At 36.9% G+C, this 20,327-nt stretch overlaps 1 protein-coding gene across 7 annotated transcripts in view; it reads left to right on the forward strand.

Annotated features, from left to right (window-relative positions):
• The window catches only part of PAPOLA (poly(A) polymerase alpha), a 57,417-nt gene that overhangs the window by 373 nt on the left and 36,717 nt on the right, over nucleotides 1–20,327 (forward strand). For 2 of the 7 annotated variants that reach the window (XM_019807978.2, XM_034642904.1), the window contains exons 1-4: nucleotides 100–276; nucleotides 14,299–14,472; nucleotides 15,094–15,160; nucleotides 18,495–18,576. In XM_019807978.2, the coding sequence (XP_019663537.2) occupies nucleotides 218–276; nucleotides 14,299–14,472; nucleotides 15,094–15,160; nucleotides 18,495–18,576 (382 nt within the window). In that variant the 5' untranslated portion in view covers nucleotides 100–217. Of the gene's footprint in view, nucleotides 1–98; nucleotides 277–14,298; nucleotides 14,473–15,093; nucleotides 15,161–18,494; nucleotides 18,577–20,327 lie in introns of those variants that run through there. The other 5 variants (XM_011234826.3, XM_011234827.3, XM_034642906.1 and 2 more) reach the window with 4 other exon arrangements.

Below are 20,327 nucleotides of genomic sequence, written 5' to 3' on the forward strand. Positions count from 1 at the left end.
TGGGGGAGGCAGGCGGGAACGGGGCTCTTCCTGTTTCCTCACCCGCTCGCCGCCGCACTTCCCCTTGTGCTCGGTTCCCGCTTCCCCCCACCCCTTCCTGGCTCCGCGGCCGTCGGGCCGGGGGCCTTCCCCTTCCAGAACGGCCGGGGGAATCTGAACCTTAGTGCTCCAGCTTCTCCGCCCCGTCCGGGGGAAAAAAAAAGAAAAAGAGAAAACAATGCCCGGTGGCGGGGAAGGAAGGCCCCGTTCGTTGCGGGGTCTGCACACGGCGTTCAGGTTCACTTTCGGCGTCTCTCGGCTCATTTCGATGCTTCTCTTCCTGGTCTACCTCCGCTGCGTTCCTCTCTTCCTCCCGTTTCCAAGATGCCCAAATCGTGCGCCAGTTAACCCACTTCCATGTCCGAGCTTGCACGAGCACTAGCTAAAAGCCCAGTTTTGAGCGTTGAGTCTCGCTTTTTGGAAGCCTCGCTAGCCCGCCCCCCCCCCACCAGTCCTCTCTGGGCTTCCCACCGTCAGCAAAGGGGCACTTGCCAGGGTGTTCTCCGCAACGCGTCGTGTTAGGTATTGCTCTGTGTTCTGTTTTGATAGGATACAGTCGGATGCATTCTGCTTCCTTCTCCTTCCATCTCCAGTGGTACTTTTAATTTTTCGATTGTAGACTTAAAGCTAGTCCATCCTTGCCTTCTAATCTTACTAGGTCTGCGTCTTACATTCTTTCCCTTGTAGTTTTTAAGAAGTTTTTCTTTTCTCTGTTTCAAAGAATGTGATGTAATCTGAGAACTCATTGTTGGGTTCGAAAGTAGATTACAGTTTTTGTTTTTTGTTTTTTCCTGCGTATATCCAGCAGTGTAGAGGCCTAAATAGTGAGACTGCATTTCTTCCATTTTTGAACATTCTAGTGTAAGAGAGTGCTGCTTTGAGAGGAGGGACCGTATTTTTTTCCTTTGTAGGCCCCAAACGAACTATATAATTGACACTCGAAGTTTTATTTATGTGCCAAATAAAGGTTTTATGATTTCTAGACACCTAATACTGCACCTCAGGTTTATGTTTTTTTAAGTAAAGACAGTTTCTTTTTCGCAAGTATTACTGATTATAGTTTTACAATTTTATTTATATGTCTCTGTGTATGTGTGTGTCTCTCTTTACAGGTGAGGCTCTAACTTTGACACAGGCTTTAAGATACCTATTGGTTTTTACACAGTATTTTAAAAAAGAATTTCATGCACCTCTTCCTCACCCACTCCTGTCATTTTTAAGAGGCCTATCAACATATTTCTGTAAATTAGAATATTTCTTAGTTTTAATTAAATATGCAGGCCTGAAGTCTTAGAATCTGCAAGATCACTGTTAATTGAGTCATTCATCCTTTTTTGAAATGGTAGAAAGAGGCACTAGGGGCACTGATTTTTGTGGCATTTTTTGGTTCAGCAGCTATTAAAATAAATGTTTTTAGTGATGCCATGTGACTTCTTTGTGTTAGCTCACATTGCTGTGCTTGAAAAGCAACTTTGTGATAATCATGTCACTATTAAGATTTGATCAGTGATAGGAAATGTATGACTTAAGAGGTTTTAATTAGAAATAATACAACTGGATCTTTTTCTGTAGAAAATAAAAATACTTTCATACCTACTTTTTCCCAGCCTTCTTTGAGGAAGGGAGGTGTACATTTTCTTTAAAGACCTAAGAGCATAAATTTTCTTGGAAGTTCAAATATATAAAATGGAAGACAGAGTTTAGACAGCAGATTCACACATGGATAATTGGCTTTCCAGTGTGTTTTTTGAAATGTGAACAATATGCCTAGTTTTTCATTAGCTGTCTGTCTCATTTTTAATCCTAAGTGTACTGTACTTTTAAGTAAACAACAAAAAGACCAGGCTGCTAGCTAAATAGGCCTTTTTCCTTGTTAATTGGCTTCCTTTGTTTTTCATATTCTGGTGTCACATTGTCTTTCATTTTGTTTCTTTGAAGTTTTGAATTGTGATTTCCAGGCTTATCGTGCTTGATTTCCACTTGAATTTTAGTATGCCTGTCCTGTTAAATTTGGGTGGGTGGGTGGGATTGTGATATAGACCATAGTTAAGCTGTCAGAATGGGTTAAATCAAAATAGATTACTGAAGTTTAGGTCATTACAACATTGTGAACAAGTGTTCATATTTTGTCTAAAACTCATATGTAATAGTATGTATAATTTTGAAAGGCTGGTATGATTTAAGAGCTGTGGTGATTAAGCTTCCAAAAATTTTGGTATTCTTTAGGATCCATTATTATAGGGTTTCTCTAGTAGGTACTGTTGACATTTAGGGCCAGACAGTTCTCTGAAGGGGGCCATCTTGTGTGCTGTAAGGTGTTGAACAGCATCCCTGGCCTTAACCTACTAGATTTCAGGAGCCCCACCTCCCGTCTCTCCACTAGTGACAACTGAAAAATGTCTCCAGATGTTGCTAGGTGTACCCTGGCAAGATTCTCCTTGTTGAGAATCACTGCATTAATAGAGTATAAAGCCTTTCTGGGAACTGTATTCTGATTTCTGTCCTACTCTGTGCTGGACAGATCCATTATTTGCATCAGCTCAGTTCTGGCTATCACAAGTGTAATAAAGATTTTGAGAGTAACCATCGTCAATGACCTAACATTCATACCACATTCATAGAATGTTGTTAAAGTTACTAGAAGAGATATTTAGCAAGACTTGGGGGAGACAGTAGCTTTTCTCCCAAATATTTGGAGCAGTCAGAAAAAAAGAACTTCATGAAGTCATAGCAAGTAGAACTGGAACCTCTTGGTGGGTGGTAATGGGTACCAGTGATTCTCACATTGTGATCTGTGGAACCCCGGGGATCTCTGAGATACTTTTAAGGAGAACATAAAAATCGAACTATTTTCATAATAGTGCTGAAATGTTACGTCTTTTTTACTCTATTGACATTTGCATCGATTGTGTGAACGCAGTAGTGGATAATGCTCTTCTTGCCTTAGGAGGAATGGAGGCATAGGCATCATATTGTACTAGTAGTCATTGTATTCCTTTATCACACACATAACACACATTTTAAAAAGTTCTTGATGAAACAGTAAAACACGTTAATTTTAATAAATTCTGACTCTCAAATTTATGTCTTGCATAAGCCTTGATAAATTGGGAAGAACACATAAAGCTGTATACTAAAAAGTAAATGGTTGTTTTGAGAAAAGCATATGTCTGATTAATTTGTGAGCTAAACTAGTGTTTTTCTCTTGGAGCTCTTTTATCTGAAACAACAAATGATGAACCGTGGGTATTGACACTTGGACCATTTAGCATTTTCCTAAAGATGAAGTGAGCCTGTCTCTTTAAGGAAAACAGCTGACAGCATTGGTGGCCAAATGATAAATTTGAACTTGAAGATTAAAAATGAGAATTTTGGAAGGCTTGTTTCTGTCATTGTGAGCTTGACAGCTTCCTGCTAGTTGAAAAATATTTCTGATTATATTGGTAGTGATATTAATGATACCGGTTTTTTAAAAATATACTTTGTAGTAATGTGTCAACATTTGAAAGATAAGCTTAATTTTGATGTCATAAAAATCATACGTCAGTAAAAGGTACATTCAAAGGGCAGTGTAGATCAGTGGATTTTTTTTTAAGATTTTATTTTTAAGTAGTCTGTACACCCAACATAGGGTTTGAACCCGCAGCCCTGCGATCAAGAGTCACAGGCTCCACCTGCAAAGCGCCCCAGACCAGTGGATTTTAATGCAGCAGTATAAGGGGTTTATTGATACGGTTTCAGCTTTGATACCGTAACTAATCTCCACTTGTGGAGTTTTGGTGTAGTATCATAGAAGAATATCCACAATTATTTGAAAAGGACATTGAAATACTCTTCCAGTTAGGATGGTGTGATGCCAGGTTTTCTTCATATGTGTTTATCAAAACTTGTCAAAGGGATTGAATGCAGAAGCAGATAGAGGAATACAACTGTCTTTGATTAAGCCATAATTAAAGAGATTTACAAAAATGCAAAGCACTGAGATTAGTATCACTAAATTTTTTGTTTTGGAAGACAGTTTTAAAGAATTATATTGACACGTAATAGATTTGTTGCTTTAATACATAAACATTTAAAAATTTATCCCAGTTACAATTCCAATGCTGTAAATATGGGCAGACCATAATCCATATAAGCAAAAGATCTTTGGGGTCCTCAGTAAGTCTTAAGAATTGTAAAAGGAGTCTGTGACCAAAAAGTTTGAGAACTTGGGAATTGCTGCCTTACAGGAACAGCTAACTGCTGCCCCAAGCTGGTATTTCCAGTGGTGATGTCATTGCAGCCTTTCTGGGTGGTTTTTGGATAGTGTGGAGGGATGGACACACATGTGGTTTAAAGATTTTTTGTTGTTGTTGTCGATGCAAAACAATTAATTGGATAACCTTTAGGGAAGATAACTTCTAACAGAATGATTTTGGTTTTCAGATTTTAGGATTTAGAGATTTGAATTGTTTGCTGCTGAATAAATGTTGGCTATGGTTTTGGAATGTTGTGTATTACCTTAAGTCTGTTCTCAGTTCATGCTTTTTGATGGAGAAGTTAGGAGGTACTGGAATTGAATATATGAGCCTATTCAGCTCCTATTCCCCAGTCACCCCATTCCCTACCCTGCCCCAGAATGAAGCCATTTGGATTCCTAGTATTTCCCATTTTGGTGGAGTTGGAGGCATGTTTTTTGTTTTGTGTGTTCATTGTTCTGATTAATCAGCACCCTCAAATAATTGCACATTCTCAGTTTATGATTTGTAAAACAGCAGCACTGCAGGAGGTATTAGTTCCTTTTAAAGTTGATTAAATTGATGGGTACCTGGGTGGCTCAGTCCGTTAAGTGTCTGCCTTCAGCTCAGGTCATGATTCCGGGGTCCTGGCATAGAGCCCCGCATCAGGATCCCTACCAAGAGGGGAGTCGGCTTCTCCTTCTGCTGTTCCACCTGCTTGTGCTTGCGCGCGTGTGCTCTCTTTCTCTGTCAAATAAATAAATAAAAATAAAGTTAGTTAAATTGAGGCTTAAAGTAGTCAGTTGTCCAGGGTCTTAAGGGTGCTTAAGTTGTAGATTGGGGCTTAATTTGGCTGTGGGTTCCATGTACCCTTCTCATTCTAGTACTCTACCATCTGCGATGGACTTTGTTGGGAACTATGTTTCATCAGTTCAGTCGGAGCTGAAATTAATTTTCAATATCACATTTCTTGCGTGTAGAATATTTGAATCTCAAGTTGTTTTTTTTGATATACTGGTGACATGTATTATGTACGTATAGTATACATAAAGTGTAATATACTACAGAACCTAAGATCTTAGAGTGTATTTTTAGTTTTATTTATTTAAAGCCACATACAGATTTACCACTCTACACTCTCATTTTGTGACCACTGCCTTCTGTGGAGTGTGTTATTTTTTAATCTTTGGGTTGTAGGTCTGCAGAATTATATAACATTCTCATTTGTGGAATTTTAAGGATTTGGGAAAGGAAAAATGTAAGGATTTTGGTAGATATCTTTATTTTCTACCTCTTTTCTGTCACAGAATTGTCTTTCAAATTCGTATTCCCTCTGTGTTTTGTCCAGAAACCAGCTTCTTGTATTTTATGATGGCGTCTTGTCATTTTGGTCCTCAGAAACATCTTGCATTTCCTGAAGTTATTGTGTTACAATACTATGACAGCGTATTTTTGACTATTCTTTCTAATACATCTTTATACTTTTTCAGATTTTCTGTTTTATTTACATTTTCTTTATTTTCAGTTTGTACTTGGCAAACTGATGCATGAGTACTGTGGCCTGACTGGTTTTTTACTTCTAGCTCTTTGGGAGAAAGAGGGCAAGGGGGCAGTTGGAGGTGACCTTACGAAGGAAGAATAACTTGGTCATTTTTGTAACTGAGTAACAAGTACCCTTCCCCTGCATAATCAACCTTGCATTTCCAAAGTTTGGGCTTGGGATTCATCATAATTTAGTCCCCTTGAGCGTAAATTATTACTGGGTCCTCTGCTGCTGCCTCCTAAATACCGGCTGATTGACCTCGAATACATATTTTAGGAGAATGGCAAGGTTGTAAATGTGTTTGGTACCACTTACACGGAACACATGGGGGGTGAATTAGTGATTCTTGTTAAAATTTCTTAGTGATCAAATACATGATCTTGGTTCTAGGCTTGACTAAGCTACTAGTAAAATTAAAACATCCTATGTTAAACTTTTTGTGAAAGAGATTATATTATTTCTGTTAATTAATTGAATGCATATTCAGACCCTTATTCCATTTCTGTCTGGTGTGCTTTCTTTCCTCCTTAATCCCAATGGGCACATTATGTTTAAGGTTAAGGCCTCTTTGCAGCAAATTATATTGTGGTGAATTGTTACATTAAATATGTTTTTGTGATTATCTGATTGCTTCCAAAGAAGACTATCAGGCAAATTAAGATTTCAGTTTTAACTTGAGTAAAGCTAGGAAGAAATGATAAAGTGTTTTCTGTTGGCCGGTAGCTATGAATTTGGACTTTGTTGATACTGTTAGGCCACAGCATATTCCACACGCCCAACATGAGGAGGCAGGGATTCATCAGTAGTGTGAGCTTTGTTTAAATTGGGGTGCAAAGTCATTAAACATTAACTATTGGGTAAAACACTATTGGTGGTTTGTTGTCCTTTCCTTTTCTGTGTTAGTCATCTGCCTAGACTGCCTTCCCTCCTACCCCCCCATCAAAGTCATTTGGAGTGCACACCTCCTTAATGATTTTCTTTGGCATAGCCTTGATTCTTTGTTTCTGTAGTATTTATTTTAAGCTTTTACTTTGCACTTACTTGTTTTTTTAAGGTTCTGAGTCCCAGACCAAATCTGAGATTGTCCCTGAGAGCAGAGGCTATCTTTGTATTCCTGATTTTAGTGTTGTTGTTCATACATATTTAGGAATTCAGTAAATTTCAGCCTAATAAATGCTATACTTTTTGGCAAAATTAAGTTAAATTAGAAAAAGATGCTTTAGAAAAACTGGATTGATGAAATTTGATAACCTTGAATGCCTTAGCAGTTTTCTGGAACAATGAAAACATGGTTTGCTGTACTTAACTATTTCTAAATGTAGTATTGCATGGAAAAAATCCATTTTTTAAAGTCTTGTTTATTTCACTTTAAGATAATCGCTTTGATTAGCATAAACTGATTTATTAAATCTAACAATCAAAATACTAATTATTGTTTTAAATTGAACATTTATTTGGTGTCCCTTGCTGCCAGGGAGTAATTTTAGGGCATGATTTTGGCCTCCTTACTATCACTAACCTAATTTAATGGTGAATAAATAGTAGAATTAGATGATTTTCACCTTTTGTATGGCGTCATTTATATTTAATTTAAAAAATAATTTAGCAAGTTGAAACAAACCTTTATAAAGTGCAAAGTGAAAATTCTATCTTTCTGGTGTGTTTTTATGTATCTGTAGACATAAAAACAAATAATTTTTAAATATATAAAACTATGTATTGTAAATGATGTATAAAGGTACTTCGGCATAGAGATTAGGTGCCTGGGTTCTTATCCTGGCCCAGTGAATTTAGATAAGCCGTTGTTTCCCTACTTTCTTCATCTGTAATATGGAGACAGTTAATAGTAGAGTTGTTAGGAACAGTTGGGAATATTGTAAAGTGCTTGACATGCTACCTAGAATATGTTGAGGTTTCAGTAAATACTATTATAATTATTATATTCCACAGCTTTTCTTCAGCTGATATATTGTGGGCATCTTTCTATGCTGCATGTAATAATCACTTCGTTCTTTTTATATGGCATAGTATTATGTTGTAAGAGTGTACTGTAATTAACCAGTCCTATATTATATTAATGGATATTTAGGTGGTTTCCAGTTAGTACATTGTATGTAGTGCTCCAGTGAACAACCTTGGACGTCTTTTTGTATTATTCCTATGAGAAGGGTCAAATTCTAGAACCTGTGGAGTGACAGACGTATTTACAAATACCAAGCATGTCCACCCCCCATAGGGATAACCCATATACTAGGGAGATAGGCACTGCTCATTTCAAGTGTATTTTTGCTGTACAGGATTTTAGGCCCATGTTTGACCTGTCTTACAATCCATTGTACTCCTATCCCACAAGCGGCTGGAAATTTGGATTTTTTGTGTTAGAGCTTATATTGAAACTGTGTTGTGAATTAAAAAGAACATGTCTCCCAATTTTAGGGCCTTTGGTTTGAGTCTTGTGTCTTGATATTTCTGTAAGATAAATTGCTAGAGGTGAAGTTGCTGAACATAAACTTTTAAAATGGATACATTTTTATTTTAATGAATATTGCCAAGTTGCTTTTTAAAATTACATTTATTTCCATTGTGATGGGTAAGAGCGCTCGTTTTCTTACACCATTACCAATACTGTAGTTTTATAATAGCTCTTTCAGTTTTACCAGATGTGTATCAACTTTGTTTTTCTGCAGTCTGACAGGAAACTAGTTGTCCTGATTTGCTTGCCTGATATGCAGTGAAACTTTTTTTTAGTTGCTTTAACAACTCTCTACATTGAGACTGTTACTCTTTTGGGGTAGGTTACATGTATTTTCCTCACTTATTTTGTTTTAACTTCGCTTATAATATATTTTTGTTGTATAAAAGCTATAATATTTTTATGTAGATAAATCTTTTTCTGTATGGCTTTTGAGTTTTGTGTGTCTTGCTTAAATATGGTCTGAAAATAGTGTTGTTTTTAATATTTTGAAATATTTCTGATCTTCAATATTTTGAAATACCGTGACATCTGGAATTTAGACTTTACAATGGATAACCAAACCCATTTGAGTGTTCTGTACTTTCCTCAGTGACTTGAAATGGTTTTTAGTATAATTTATCTAAAGAATGATCATACTTTGGCTATATGGCCACTAAACTATAGTTAACATCATGGGAACTTATACTATTTGAGTTAGCTTTATAATTACTGTACCAGAGTGGTTCTCGATATTTCAGAGTATACTTATTAAGTTAGATGCCTAAACTTTTGAAATAGATATATAGCTGAAATAAGCAACCTATAGTCAGTCATATACTAATTTCACAAAAATGTGGTATTCTAAGTACCTAAATATTTATCCCAGTTAGAGTCACGTTATGCACAGCCTAACATTGGGAAAGGATGGACTTTTCTTTGAGTATTGTATTAAAATTTTCTGTGTTTGGAAACGGCTCTGTAGTGTTATAGATGTGCTATAGTTTTTAAATTCCTAGTTTGCCATACAATGTAGAGAAGAGAGAGAAATTCTTGGAGGTACAACTTACAGATAATAGTGACAGAAGTGAAACCAGAGTGATATATAACTAGTAGCTGTGAAATCAGGCCTGCTTTCTGTCTTTCTACTTAAGCAGATTGCTTCTGAGTTGAGAGCAGACTTTGTAGACAAGAGGTTTGAATTCCCATACCAGAAATCATAAAGGTTTTTAAGGAAGCTGTTTTAGGAAGATGTACTTGGTAGCAGTATGGATGGTGGACTGGCATGACAAGGGAGAAAGAAGGAGTGAGAACAAGGTGCCAAGAGTCAAAACTAGAGTAGTTGGAATGGACTTGTTACACAGAATGTTAAAGCTAAAAAAAATAAAAAATAAAAATAAAAGGAAAAATGGGCATGTGTCCTGTGTAAGCTTTGCTTTGATGAAAATATCTTAAATATTGTAAAGAAAATATCCTGTGTTCTAAGGTTGAGAGAAAAATTCTGAAAATACTTAACACTCTGGGCCCCCAGATGCCACTCTTCTTATTCACCAGAACAAGTGGGATGGGGATGCTGTCATTTGTCATTTTGAGAGGGGGCAAAATTTGGATATGTACTATAAATTGTAGGTATGTATTTATATCTTACTCTGATCCAGAAGGGATTAAGACAGAATGCTTTAGTCAGATGTTAAAAAGGAGCAAAATGTTCTGCATTAAAGGTTGGGTGAAAAGGGAAAATATGGGTAGAGCTATAAAACAGCAAGAAATTAGGGTACAAGTTCGTTTTTTTTTTTTTTTTAAAGATTTTATTTATTTATTTGACAGAGAGACAGCCAGCGAGAGAGGGAACACAAGCAGGGGGAGTGGGAGAGGAAGAAGCAAGCTCCCAGTGGAGGAGCCTGATGCAGGGGCTCGATCCCACAATGCCCGGATCATGCCCTGAGCTGAAGGCAGACACTTAACGACTGAGCCACCCAGGCGCCCCTCGGTACAAGTTCTTAACAGACATACAGTGATACTTGGATTGTTGTAAAGTAGAGAACTTGTTGGATGGCCACCAGTTTCACTCTGAGAATTCAGAGTACCCTAAAAGTAAAGATAAATCATGTTCATGAGATGAAAATAAACTCAGGAAAAGCAGAAGTGTTCTTCATAGTAAAAACCTGAAGGAAATTTTAATAAATCACGAATACTGTAGCTCTGTATCTAGTCTGTTTTTTCTTTGTTTTATGTAATAGTAGAATTTTATTTTTATTTTTTAAAGCTTTTTTTTTCTTTTAAGATTTTATTTATTTATTTGATGAGAGAAAGACAGCCAGCAAGAGAAGGAACACAAGCAGGGGGATTGGGAGAGGAAGAAGCAGGCTCCCAGCAGAGGAGCCCAATGCAGGGGCTCGATCCCAGGACTCTGGGGTCATGCCCTGAGCCAAAGGCAGACGCTTAACGACTGAGCCACCCAGGCGCCCCTAGAATTTTATTTTTAAAATAGAACAGTGTCTGAAGAAAACTAAATGCTAGTAAAAAATGTGATAGAAAGTGATAGATATGGGCAGATGTCTGCTATGTTTGAGAATGGGAGGAAGAACTCTGCATTCTTGAGATTGATAGCTGTCTGGTGTATTGTTCCAGGATAGGGTCTATAAGCAGAATTCTTTAAATTACTCAGTACTGGAATGTGTATTTTTGTTTTGTTAGAACAGCAAATAAAAGATCCTTAAATTGTTTTATCACTCTGCTTGATTTCTAATACTAAAATTGAATGGAAAACTTGACTTTAAACCTCCGTTTAAAGTACAGTGTCATGGTTTGTGTTTCTGCTTGGGACATTTTGGACGTTCAAAGCATATGGCAGCTTGGAATTTCTAGTCCAGCTATTTAAGCAAGATTAAACCATTTTTATTGGAGGCACAGGTATCTTGTAACTTTCAGAGTATGTATTTCTTTCTTTTTTCTTACTTGGTTTTGATTCATTTTTATTTTTTTATATGCGTTCTTCAGTTAGTATATGCTCCATACGTGTACATGAATTAGATAATATGTTCTATCTGTATACATGTGTAGACATATGCTCTATATGTTCTTTCCTGAGTTAGATGGGACAAACGTGATTTTTATTTTTTTATTTTTATTTTTATTTTTTTTTTTAAGATTTTATTTATTTATTTGACAGAGATAGACACAGCCAGCGAGAGAGGGAACACAAGCAGGGGGAGTAGGAGAGGAAGAAGCAGGCTCCCAGCGGAGGAGCCCGATGTGGGGCTCGATCCCAGAACTCCGGGATCACGCCCTGAGCCGAAGGCAGACGCTTAACCGCTGTGCCACCCAGGCGCCCCGTGATTTTTATTTTAGATGATGTAATGATATTTTGAATAAAGTAAATAAAAATGCTATAATTTGCATCTAATTTGTTTCCCCATCAAAATGTTAAAGTGGAAGCTCATAGAAATCGACATATTTTTCAAATTAGGGTGAACAGACTTGGTGTGAATTTAGAAATGTGAGTTGTTATTCTAATATTCTGGTGATATTTTTGAAGTAGACAGTGCCTTTCCAAGCATTGTTTTTTGTGTGACAGTGACAAACCTGAATATTTGAGAAAGAAAAAAAATGGGAAAGATAAGTGAGCCTTAACTTTACAGAGAGTGAGTGCTCCTGTTTTGCTGGTGATCCAACTTAACTGGCAATGGATTGAAAGGGATGAATGCAGAGAAACGTATTGCTTGCTCAAAACAAAAAACAGTCCACTAGAGGTTTATTACCTGAAGTTACGAAAACATGAATTCAGTTCACACTTGACTTGAAATCTCACTTTGCTTGAACCAAGTCTAGCTAGAATGAACTTGCACTTGTTTTCATTTCTGGCTCTACTCATGTTAAAATCATTTATTAAAGTACTCATAATCTGTGGTAGTCTGGTTTACTTGGTGAAACTCATATGAAGCAATGAAAAATAGAGAATATAATCACTTTGGAATATGTGATAAGTGTGCTGTTTCCATTTAATACCTGGTTTATCTGAGATCAGAGTATGTGTGGTGTGAAGGAGAATTGTCAAATGGTTAGGCAGTTTTGAGGGCTGCCTTTTTTTTTTTTTTTAAGGTTTTATTTGAGAGGGAGAAGCAGGCTCCCTGCTGAGCAGGGAGCCCAGCCATGCAGGGATCCATCCCAGGACCCTGGAATCTTCATCACCTGAGCTGAAGGCAGCCGCCTAACCGACTGAGCCACCCAGGTGCCCCGAGTGCTACCTTTTTGATACCACTTTTATGGAACCTGATGATAACTGTTTATTGACAAAAATATGTACTGACCAAGACATTATGAATGCATTTACACTTAGTTTAATTTGTATATTTTAATCATAGGAGATGCTACATAAATTTGAAAAATATACAAACGCTATATTAATTCCCAGAGCTGGGGATCCACGTGAGCACCAAGCTCAGACTAAATATCTTACATTAATGTTCTAACTTTGCGTTTTAGGTTACAGGAGTAGGACCAAGGATCTGAGATGAGTTAATTGCTGCAACAGATAATATATCTGATTTATATTTATTTAGTAAATATTACTCTAAAACCTAGATTGAAATTGAGACCGTGCATAACTAGACCGGGAAACATCGACTAGAGAATATACAGACCAATGGCTAATTTAGAAACAAGCAGTATGGGTTTCCTGGCATTCTTAGTTCTGTGTTGGTATCAGAAGACAAAATACAGAACACTGTCCAGCAGTCACTGTATAAACCAGAACCCAGTGGATAGGTATTAAATGCGTATTGCGACTTCCCTGCATAGGATTCTTGGATTTGGCATGTTATTGCTTAAGTATTGCACTTCATTTTTTTTTTCTCTTCAGTATAAAAAAAATACGTACTTAGAACTTGGGAAGAAAAGTAGAGGTGTGTGTATGTAAAACAAACACTTTAATTTTTTAAGGAACAGATTTGGGAGAAATAATTGATCCAGATGTTAGGTTCTTAGCCCATTCCTCATTTTGTATGGTATTTGACTTGTTAGCTTTTATGTAATAATTGTGCTGCTTATCTTTAGAGCTCTCATCCATTGACTTACAATTATTTTTTTTTTAAGATTTTATTTATTTATTCGACAGAGATAGAGACAGCCAGTGAGAGAGGGAACACAAGCAGGGGGAGTAGGAGAGGAAGATGCAGGCTCATAGCAGAGGAGCCTGATGTGGGGCTCGATCCCAGAACGCCGGGATCACGCCCTCAGCCGAAGGCAGACGCTTAACGACTGCGCCACCCAGGCGCCCCTGACTTAACAGTTATTTTAACAAAAGAGAATAAGAACAAGAATGAGCTTCATTGAAAAATACTCGGGTCAAATTAATTTCCTAAAACATTTCAAGCATGTCATGCCTTTTTTGTATTTAACCAGTTACAGTAAAATCCTACTGATTGTAAAAGTCTGGAATTTCCCTTAAAATGGGGGGGGGGATCCTTTTAGACTAGCATCACTGTTGAAGTGTGAATCTCTCACCAGAAATGTGTAACAAGCTTAGTGTGACTACACTGCCCCCCATTCCTCAAGTTATCTTTGTTATTTACCCTGTATTTTATAAATTTTATTCACTGTGAGTCAGATACTAAGTTCTGTTTGTGAGGAGTCTCTTGTATTGGTTATAGTGTTTTTGTAGTGTGTTTATCCGTGCTTTAGAAATAACAATACAACAGATTTTGGCTCCTTTTCAAGGAGTCCTTTCTCAGTTCACCATATTCTAGATTGTGTTTTCTCTGCCAGTATATTTGATCTGGATTCTTATAGCTTATTTAGATATTTAGGTAATGAAAACGTTAAAATCCGTGGAGTGGGAAGAGATACAGAGTTTTCTTTTGAGTCGCTTGCTTTTGGTTGGTTACTTTTTGTTGTGAGATATCTTTTGAAAGGAGTCTTTTTGGGTATGGCAGGGAACCAACTGTGTTTAGAAATGCATTTTACTGAAGCAGTTTTTTCTAGTCAAACAGTTTGTCTCAAATTGTAGAAATTCTTTGGCAGTAATTTAATCTAATTTTGTTTCGTAGTCCAGTTACAACGCAGGGATCACAACAAACACAGCCGCCCCAGAAGCACTATGGCATTACCTCTCCTATCAGCTTAGCAGCCCCCAAGGAGACCGACTGCCTGCTTACACAGAAACTAATTGAGACTCTGAAGCCCTTTGGGGTTTTTGAAGAGGAAGAGGAACTGCAGCGCAGGTGAATACACACATATGTTTTTCTTTTAATTTATAATTTTTTATCAGTGTAAAAAACTAGTTTTTGAGGCATTATCTACTCAGAATTGTTCCCTGAAATCTGTCTTTTTTTTTTTTTTTAAAGATTTTATTTATTTATTTGACAGAGATAGAAACAGCCAGCGAGAGAGGGAACACAAGCAGGGGGAGTGGGAGAGGAAGAAGCAGGCTCATAGCGGAGGAGCCTGATGTGGGGCTCCGATCCCATAACGCCGGGATCACGCCCTGAGCCGAAGGCAGACGCTTAACCGCTGTGCCACCCAGGCGCCCCCCTGAAATCTGTCTTGAGCAAGACCGATGCTTAGAAAAAACTTTTTTTCTACAATGAATTTTATTCCCTTTTGATTTTTGATGCTTTTGGTTATTACAGTACAGAATTGTCAGAAGGAGAAAGCTTATTACTCAGCTAAAGGAATGCCTTACCCAGTGTTACAGTGCCTACATATAGTTAACTAGTGTGTACTTACTTTCTGGTATCTTAAAAACTGGTTAAAATTTAGGGAGCCACCTATTGAGAACTGATTTTCATTTTAATTAGTAATGAAACAACTTGATACTTGATTGATATTTGCTCTATCAACAGGATTTTAATTTTGGGAAAATTAAATAACCTGGTAAAAGAGTGGATACGAGAAATCAGTGAAAGCAAGGTAAGGTGACTTATTATTATATATGAAGTAATTTGCCAGCTGAACAGCAGCAGTCTTAAGTAGTAAGCTGTTCTCATTAGCGTGGATTTAGAGTCTTTAACACAAAGTCCGTTTTAGACTATTTGATAAAAGAATTTATATTTTGTTTCTAGTTATTTTGAAAGCAGGGAAAACTGAACTGAATTCAGTGATTTTATAAGTACTTTTTTGTTGCGATATTTAAAGCTGAAACTATGCTTCACAGAAATAATAGATATTTCCCTGAAGAGATGCTTTAAAAATGTATATTAAATATTTGAGAATCTTGTTACCTTTTCACCAGTCCTATGGCAATGAACAGTTTTTAGGTTTTCAGATATTACACTCTCAAACTGAGTATCTGTTTAGTTTTTTATCATATTCACTGAGTTCCTAAAACTTTATTATGAAAAATCATACATACAGTTCATAAACCTGTGACTGGGCTTCTGGTAAAGGAGTTGTATTCTTAGAGTTGTGTGTGGAATTCATTTGACCGATTTTTAAAAATTGCATAGGGTCGCCTGGCTGGCTTAGTCTGTAGAGGGTGCAACTCTTGATCTTGGGGTTGTAAGTTTGAGTCACATGTTGGGGGTAGAGATTATATTAAAAAATTGCTTAAATAGTGATAATTTTCTCAGGACAGTACAAAATGCATATTTAATCCATAATACAACTGAAAAATTGATGGAAGGAGAACCAAGGATTGAAGAAAACTTGAAAGGGGATTAACACAGAAGAAAGTCTTTTGGTTTGAGTCAGATTTATAATACTGTTTTCTCAAAACAGCATATATATATATTTCAAGCACCTGATTAAAACTTCAGCAATAGAAGGAGTGTTCTAAACGGGGGACTCATGCACTGCATGTTTCTCATTGGTAGAATTCCTGATACAAATGAGATTTTATTTATTTTTAAAGATTTATTTGGGGGGGGAGGGGGGACAGTGCAGAAGGAGAGAGAGAATCTCAAGCATACTCCCATGCAGCATGCAGCCTGGATATGGGGCTTGATCCCAGAACCTTGAGATCATGACTTGAGCTGAAATAAAGAGTCAGACCCTTAACGGACTGTGCCTCCCAGGCACCCCATGAATGGGATTTTAAAAAGGAAGTTCATTTTGAGGTGAGCAGCAGATGTCCAAGTTTTTTTTTACTCCTTTATTGAACTTAGTGTTTCCTTAACCCTCTATAGGAAATACAGCTTTGTTTTAATGGCATTTTTTAAATGTTTAAGTTTAAAGCTATAGTCAAGTAGACAAATTTAAAACTTAGATTTATTTAATGTGAAACGTGAGTACTACCTCATTGATAGTTTTGTTTCAGGTACTTACTTCAGTAAGTTTCTTTAAGCAGTAATTCTTGATAGAGTTCTTCCTGCTGGTTTTACTAAGGGCAAGAAAATGTGTTTGGATGAATGAAAGTAATGCTCATTCCTGTTCAGATTTATCAGTGTTCTTTATAGCTTAACTGTAGGTAGTAAGTTGGTTAGAGAAAGGGACTGAGGTTAGGCTTCATAAGTTTTTGTGTCCGCCTTTTGTAGAGAAAATTTCTTCCCCAGCTGGTTATTTTTAAGACTTGATACAGGATTTCCTGATGTTGACACTGTAGATATTTTGGGATCAGATAATTCTTTTTTAGGGTGCTATCCTGTGCATCGTAAGATGTTAAGCAAAACACATCCTTGGCCCCTTTTTACTAGATGCACTGCCCCTGCACCTGTCTCTCCAAATTATGACCAAAAACGTCTCCAGACATTGCTGTATGTTCCCGGAGGAGTGGAGTCATCCCTGGTTGAAAAGCAGTGATTTAATAGATAGTTCCAATTGATTTATGGTATTTTGGCGGGGGGAGGGGGGATTGTATAACATTTGAATTTTACTTAAGTTGTCTTGTTTGCTGACAAACAAAAACTCTGTACAAAAAATTCTGTACAAAAAAAAAAAAGATTTTGTTATTTTTTTTTTGTGACCTGAATTAAGGCATCTTAATTTCTGGGTTAAAATTATTAAAATAGCTATAAACATACTAATGTGTAAATGTGTGCTGATACAGTACTCATTAGCGACATGTGGCTGCTTCAGTTTAAATGAACTAAAATTAAATATCCAGTTCCTCAGCCAGGCTGGCTCTGTTTCACTATATATACATATATATGTTTCACAGTATAGTGGCTACTGTATTGGACAGTTCTTTAGAGTGCGCTTATCCAAAAGATTTGCTTTACTAGAAAAGTCCGTAGATCATTGTTCTCAGTTAGTTCCTTCCTAACTCCCTTTGTAGGCCTATTCCTGCAACATCTTGCTGGCTTAATTTAAATAACCAGGCCAGCCTTGCAAGTGAGTTTTTTAGATTTCTAAATGTAGGAAGACAAATGTTATATTATATATCGAGATGATCCTTTTTCTATAAGTGATGATTAAATGTGCCCTCAAAAAACAAGGGAGGCCCTGAATCTTTACAATTTACTTTTAAGATTTTGGAGTATGAAGTAACACTTTCATACATGTTACTTGGGGGAAGTGAGGAGGAGTGATTGGTGTTTTGGTACCGAATAAAACTTTATTGAGGAATTAGAAAGTGAAGAAAAACATTGACCAAGCACACATTAAAAAATTGTTTTTTGTTTGGACAGGTATCATCCTTACCACCAGTGGCATTAAGTACTCATCATAGTACTTTACAGTAGTACCAGGGTCAGGAAGATGATTTTTAAATGCTTTCCTTTCTCCTTTTTCTTGGTGTTTCTACTCTAGGAAACTATCAGTAAGTTTTAGTTCTTTTCAGAGTCATCCCACCAAAGCCTTTTGGAAGTCTAAACTGTTATGTAGTAGTCTTGGCCTTAAAGTCACTTTTGATACGGTAAAATTTTATCTGATGTGCTATGGAATACTCAGTATAATCATTGAATGTAATTTTTTAAGCAATCAGAATATGTGTTTTTGTTATAGTCTAACATTCATGATATGTGCAGCATCTTGGTCATGAATAAAATACGCTTCTAACATTGGCTCCTGTGGAATCACATGCTCTCCTGTATGGTAGTCCTCTTTTATAGCAGTTTCCAGAAATGTGGCAAAATTCTAAAATGGTATGGGTCACTAAAGAATGTTCACTAAAAGTTGGAAATTGCTTTTATTTCAAAATTGGTTGGTATATGAAGGCCTGGTATTTGGTAGAGCTTATAGTGTTTGTTTACCCTCCATAAATTTGCACTGAATCTGGGGTTTTTAAAAAATTATCATATAGTGCTATTTGAAATAATTTCTTTTGTGCTCCACTGACAGAATATCCATTTCTTGTTTGTTTAAACAGAATCTTCCACAATCTGTAATTGAAAATGTTGGAGGAAAAATTTTTACATTTGGATCTTACAGATTAGGAGTACATACAAAAGGTAAATACTGTTTTAATTATCTTGAGAAGGAATACTCTTTAGTTCTTAAAAGTCATCGCAGTTACTTGTGGTATATCATACAGCTTAGTGAGTTTGCATGGAAGATAGAGTACTTCCAGGAGCCTAAAGGTGGTTAAGGAGATAAAAAAGATGCCTTCTAAACCTGCACTGATGAATATGGTATTAAGTAAATTAAAAAAATCAGCTTTGTACAGCATAGGTAGTATAGTCAATAGTGTGGTAATGACCTTGTATAGTAAGAGGTGGTAACTACACTGAAAGTGGTGAGGAGAGCATAATGTGTAGCCTTGTGGAATTCACTGTGTTGTACACCAGAGGCTAATATAACATTGGATGTCAACTATACTTCAGTTTAAGAAGTAAGTGCCACATTTTCAGTATCAGTCGGTAACACAGTGGCTAGTGGCTCCTGTGCTGCAAAGTGCGAAGAGAGAACTTTTTTCCCATTGGAGAGTTCTTTTGGACAGTGCTGCGCTCTCTATCATTTCCTCCACCCTGAAGAATATCAAGTTAGGAAATCCGAACAAAAATGAGTGGCAGCATTTTAAAAAGACCTGTGGATTTTCTTCTCCCCATGATTTTTTAAGTAATTGTAAAATACAGTTGAGCAAAAACCAAACCACAACAGTGTATCTGCAGCCATTGGTGATCACAGTCAGTATTTCCTTGCTTACGCTTGTACTTATCTAATGCAAATAAATACACAGTGAAAATGTTATCACGGCAGAGAACATTTATTGGAGTTTTTTGCTGGGCATTGAGCTAATAATAAGCTTTGGTCTTCATTATCTTATTTATTCCTCATTTCTCTAATTCTCATGTAACAGATAGAAGTCTGAGACTTACAGAGACAGTAGGCTTCAACAGTTTCTCCTAGCCGTCTCTTGGAAGAACTATGATTCTTCAGCCATTAACCACTGGCTTCTTTGTTAAAAGTATCTGCCAGGATAGTGTTCTCTTTGTTCTGGCATCTTTCCTTCTCCCCATCTCCCACTGCTCTGTTCCAGTAGTAAGTAGTTAGCGCATTTGCTTTCGATGTGTCCTGTGCACTGCACGCTTTTCTCCATTTCACGTGTATGCTAAATACACAGCCTTCAGAATAGTGCCTTAGCTATTGAGTCTTCTAGGGAAATGACTATGTTGACCTGATTCCACATTGATCTCTCCCTTTTATGATCCCAGTTATTGATTTAAGCCATCTTTGTTGTTTTCCCCCTATGCACTCAAGGCTGGCCTCCTCTCAAGCACTAAATTAATAACAAGTATCTTACCATGGTGTGCCTCTTTGGATTCTAGCCGGTGATCCTTTTTGGAGTTTATTCTGTAGGTCTCATTTGGGGCCAGATAGAGGCTTATAAGCACTGCTCACATAATATGTGTGGGGGGAAAAACACTTTTTGTTTGTTCTGGTTTGCTCATAAACATGGCTATGACTAATGACATCAAAATTTTGGGTGTATTCTTGAATAGTTCCCTCTCTTTAACATTAAAGTCCTATCTGAGTTACCTTTCTCTGACTCCCAGGTCACCTGGGCCACTACAAATAGAGGATGCTGCAGGAAAAAAGATATCCCATCAATTAGGATCATGTTTTTCCTATACTGACCAGTAATGTTTTTTAAGGGGAAGGGCACATTTTTAGAGACTCACCAGTATAATGTTACCAGATTCTCAACATCAAGTACTGCCATGATAAGATGCAAATTAATTTTCTTGTAATAGTAATTAGT

The sequence above is a fragment of the Ailuropoda melanoleuca genome, chromosome 14, assembly GCF_002007445.2.
Source record: "Ailuropoda melanoleuca isolate Jingjing chromosome 14, ASM200744v2, whole genome shotgun sequence".
In the NCBI taxonomy this organism is placed as follows: domain Eukaryota; kingdom Metazoa; phylum Chordata; class Mammalia; order Carnivora; family Ursidae; genus Ailuropoda; species Ailuropoda melanoleuca.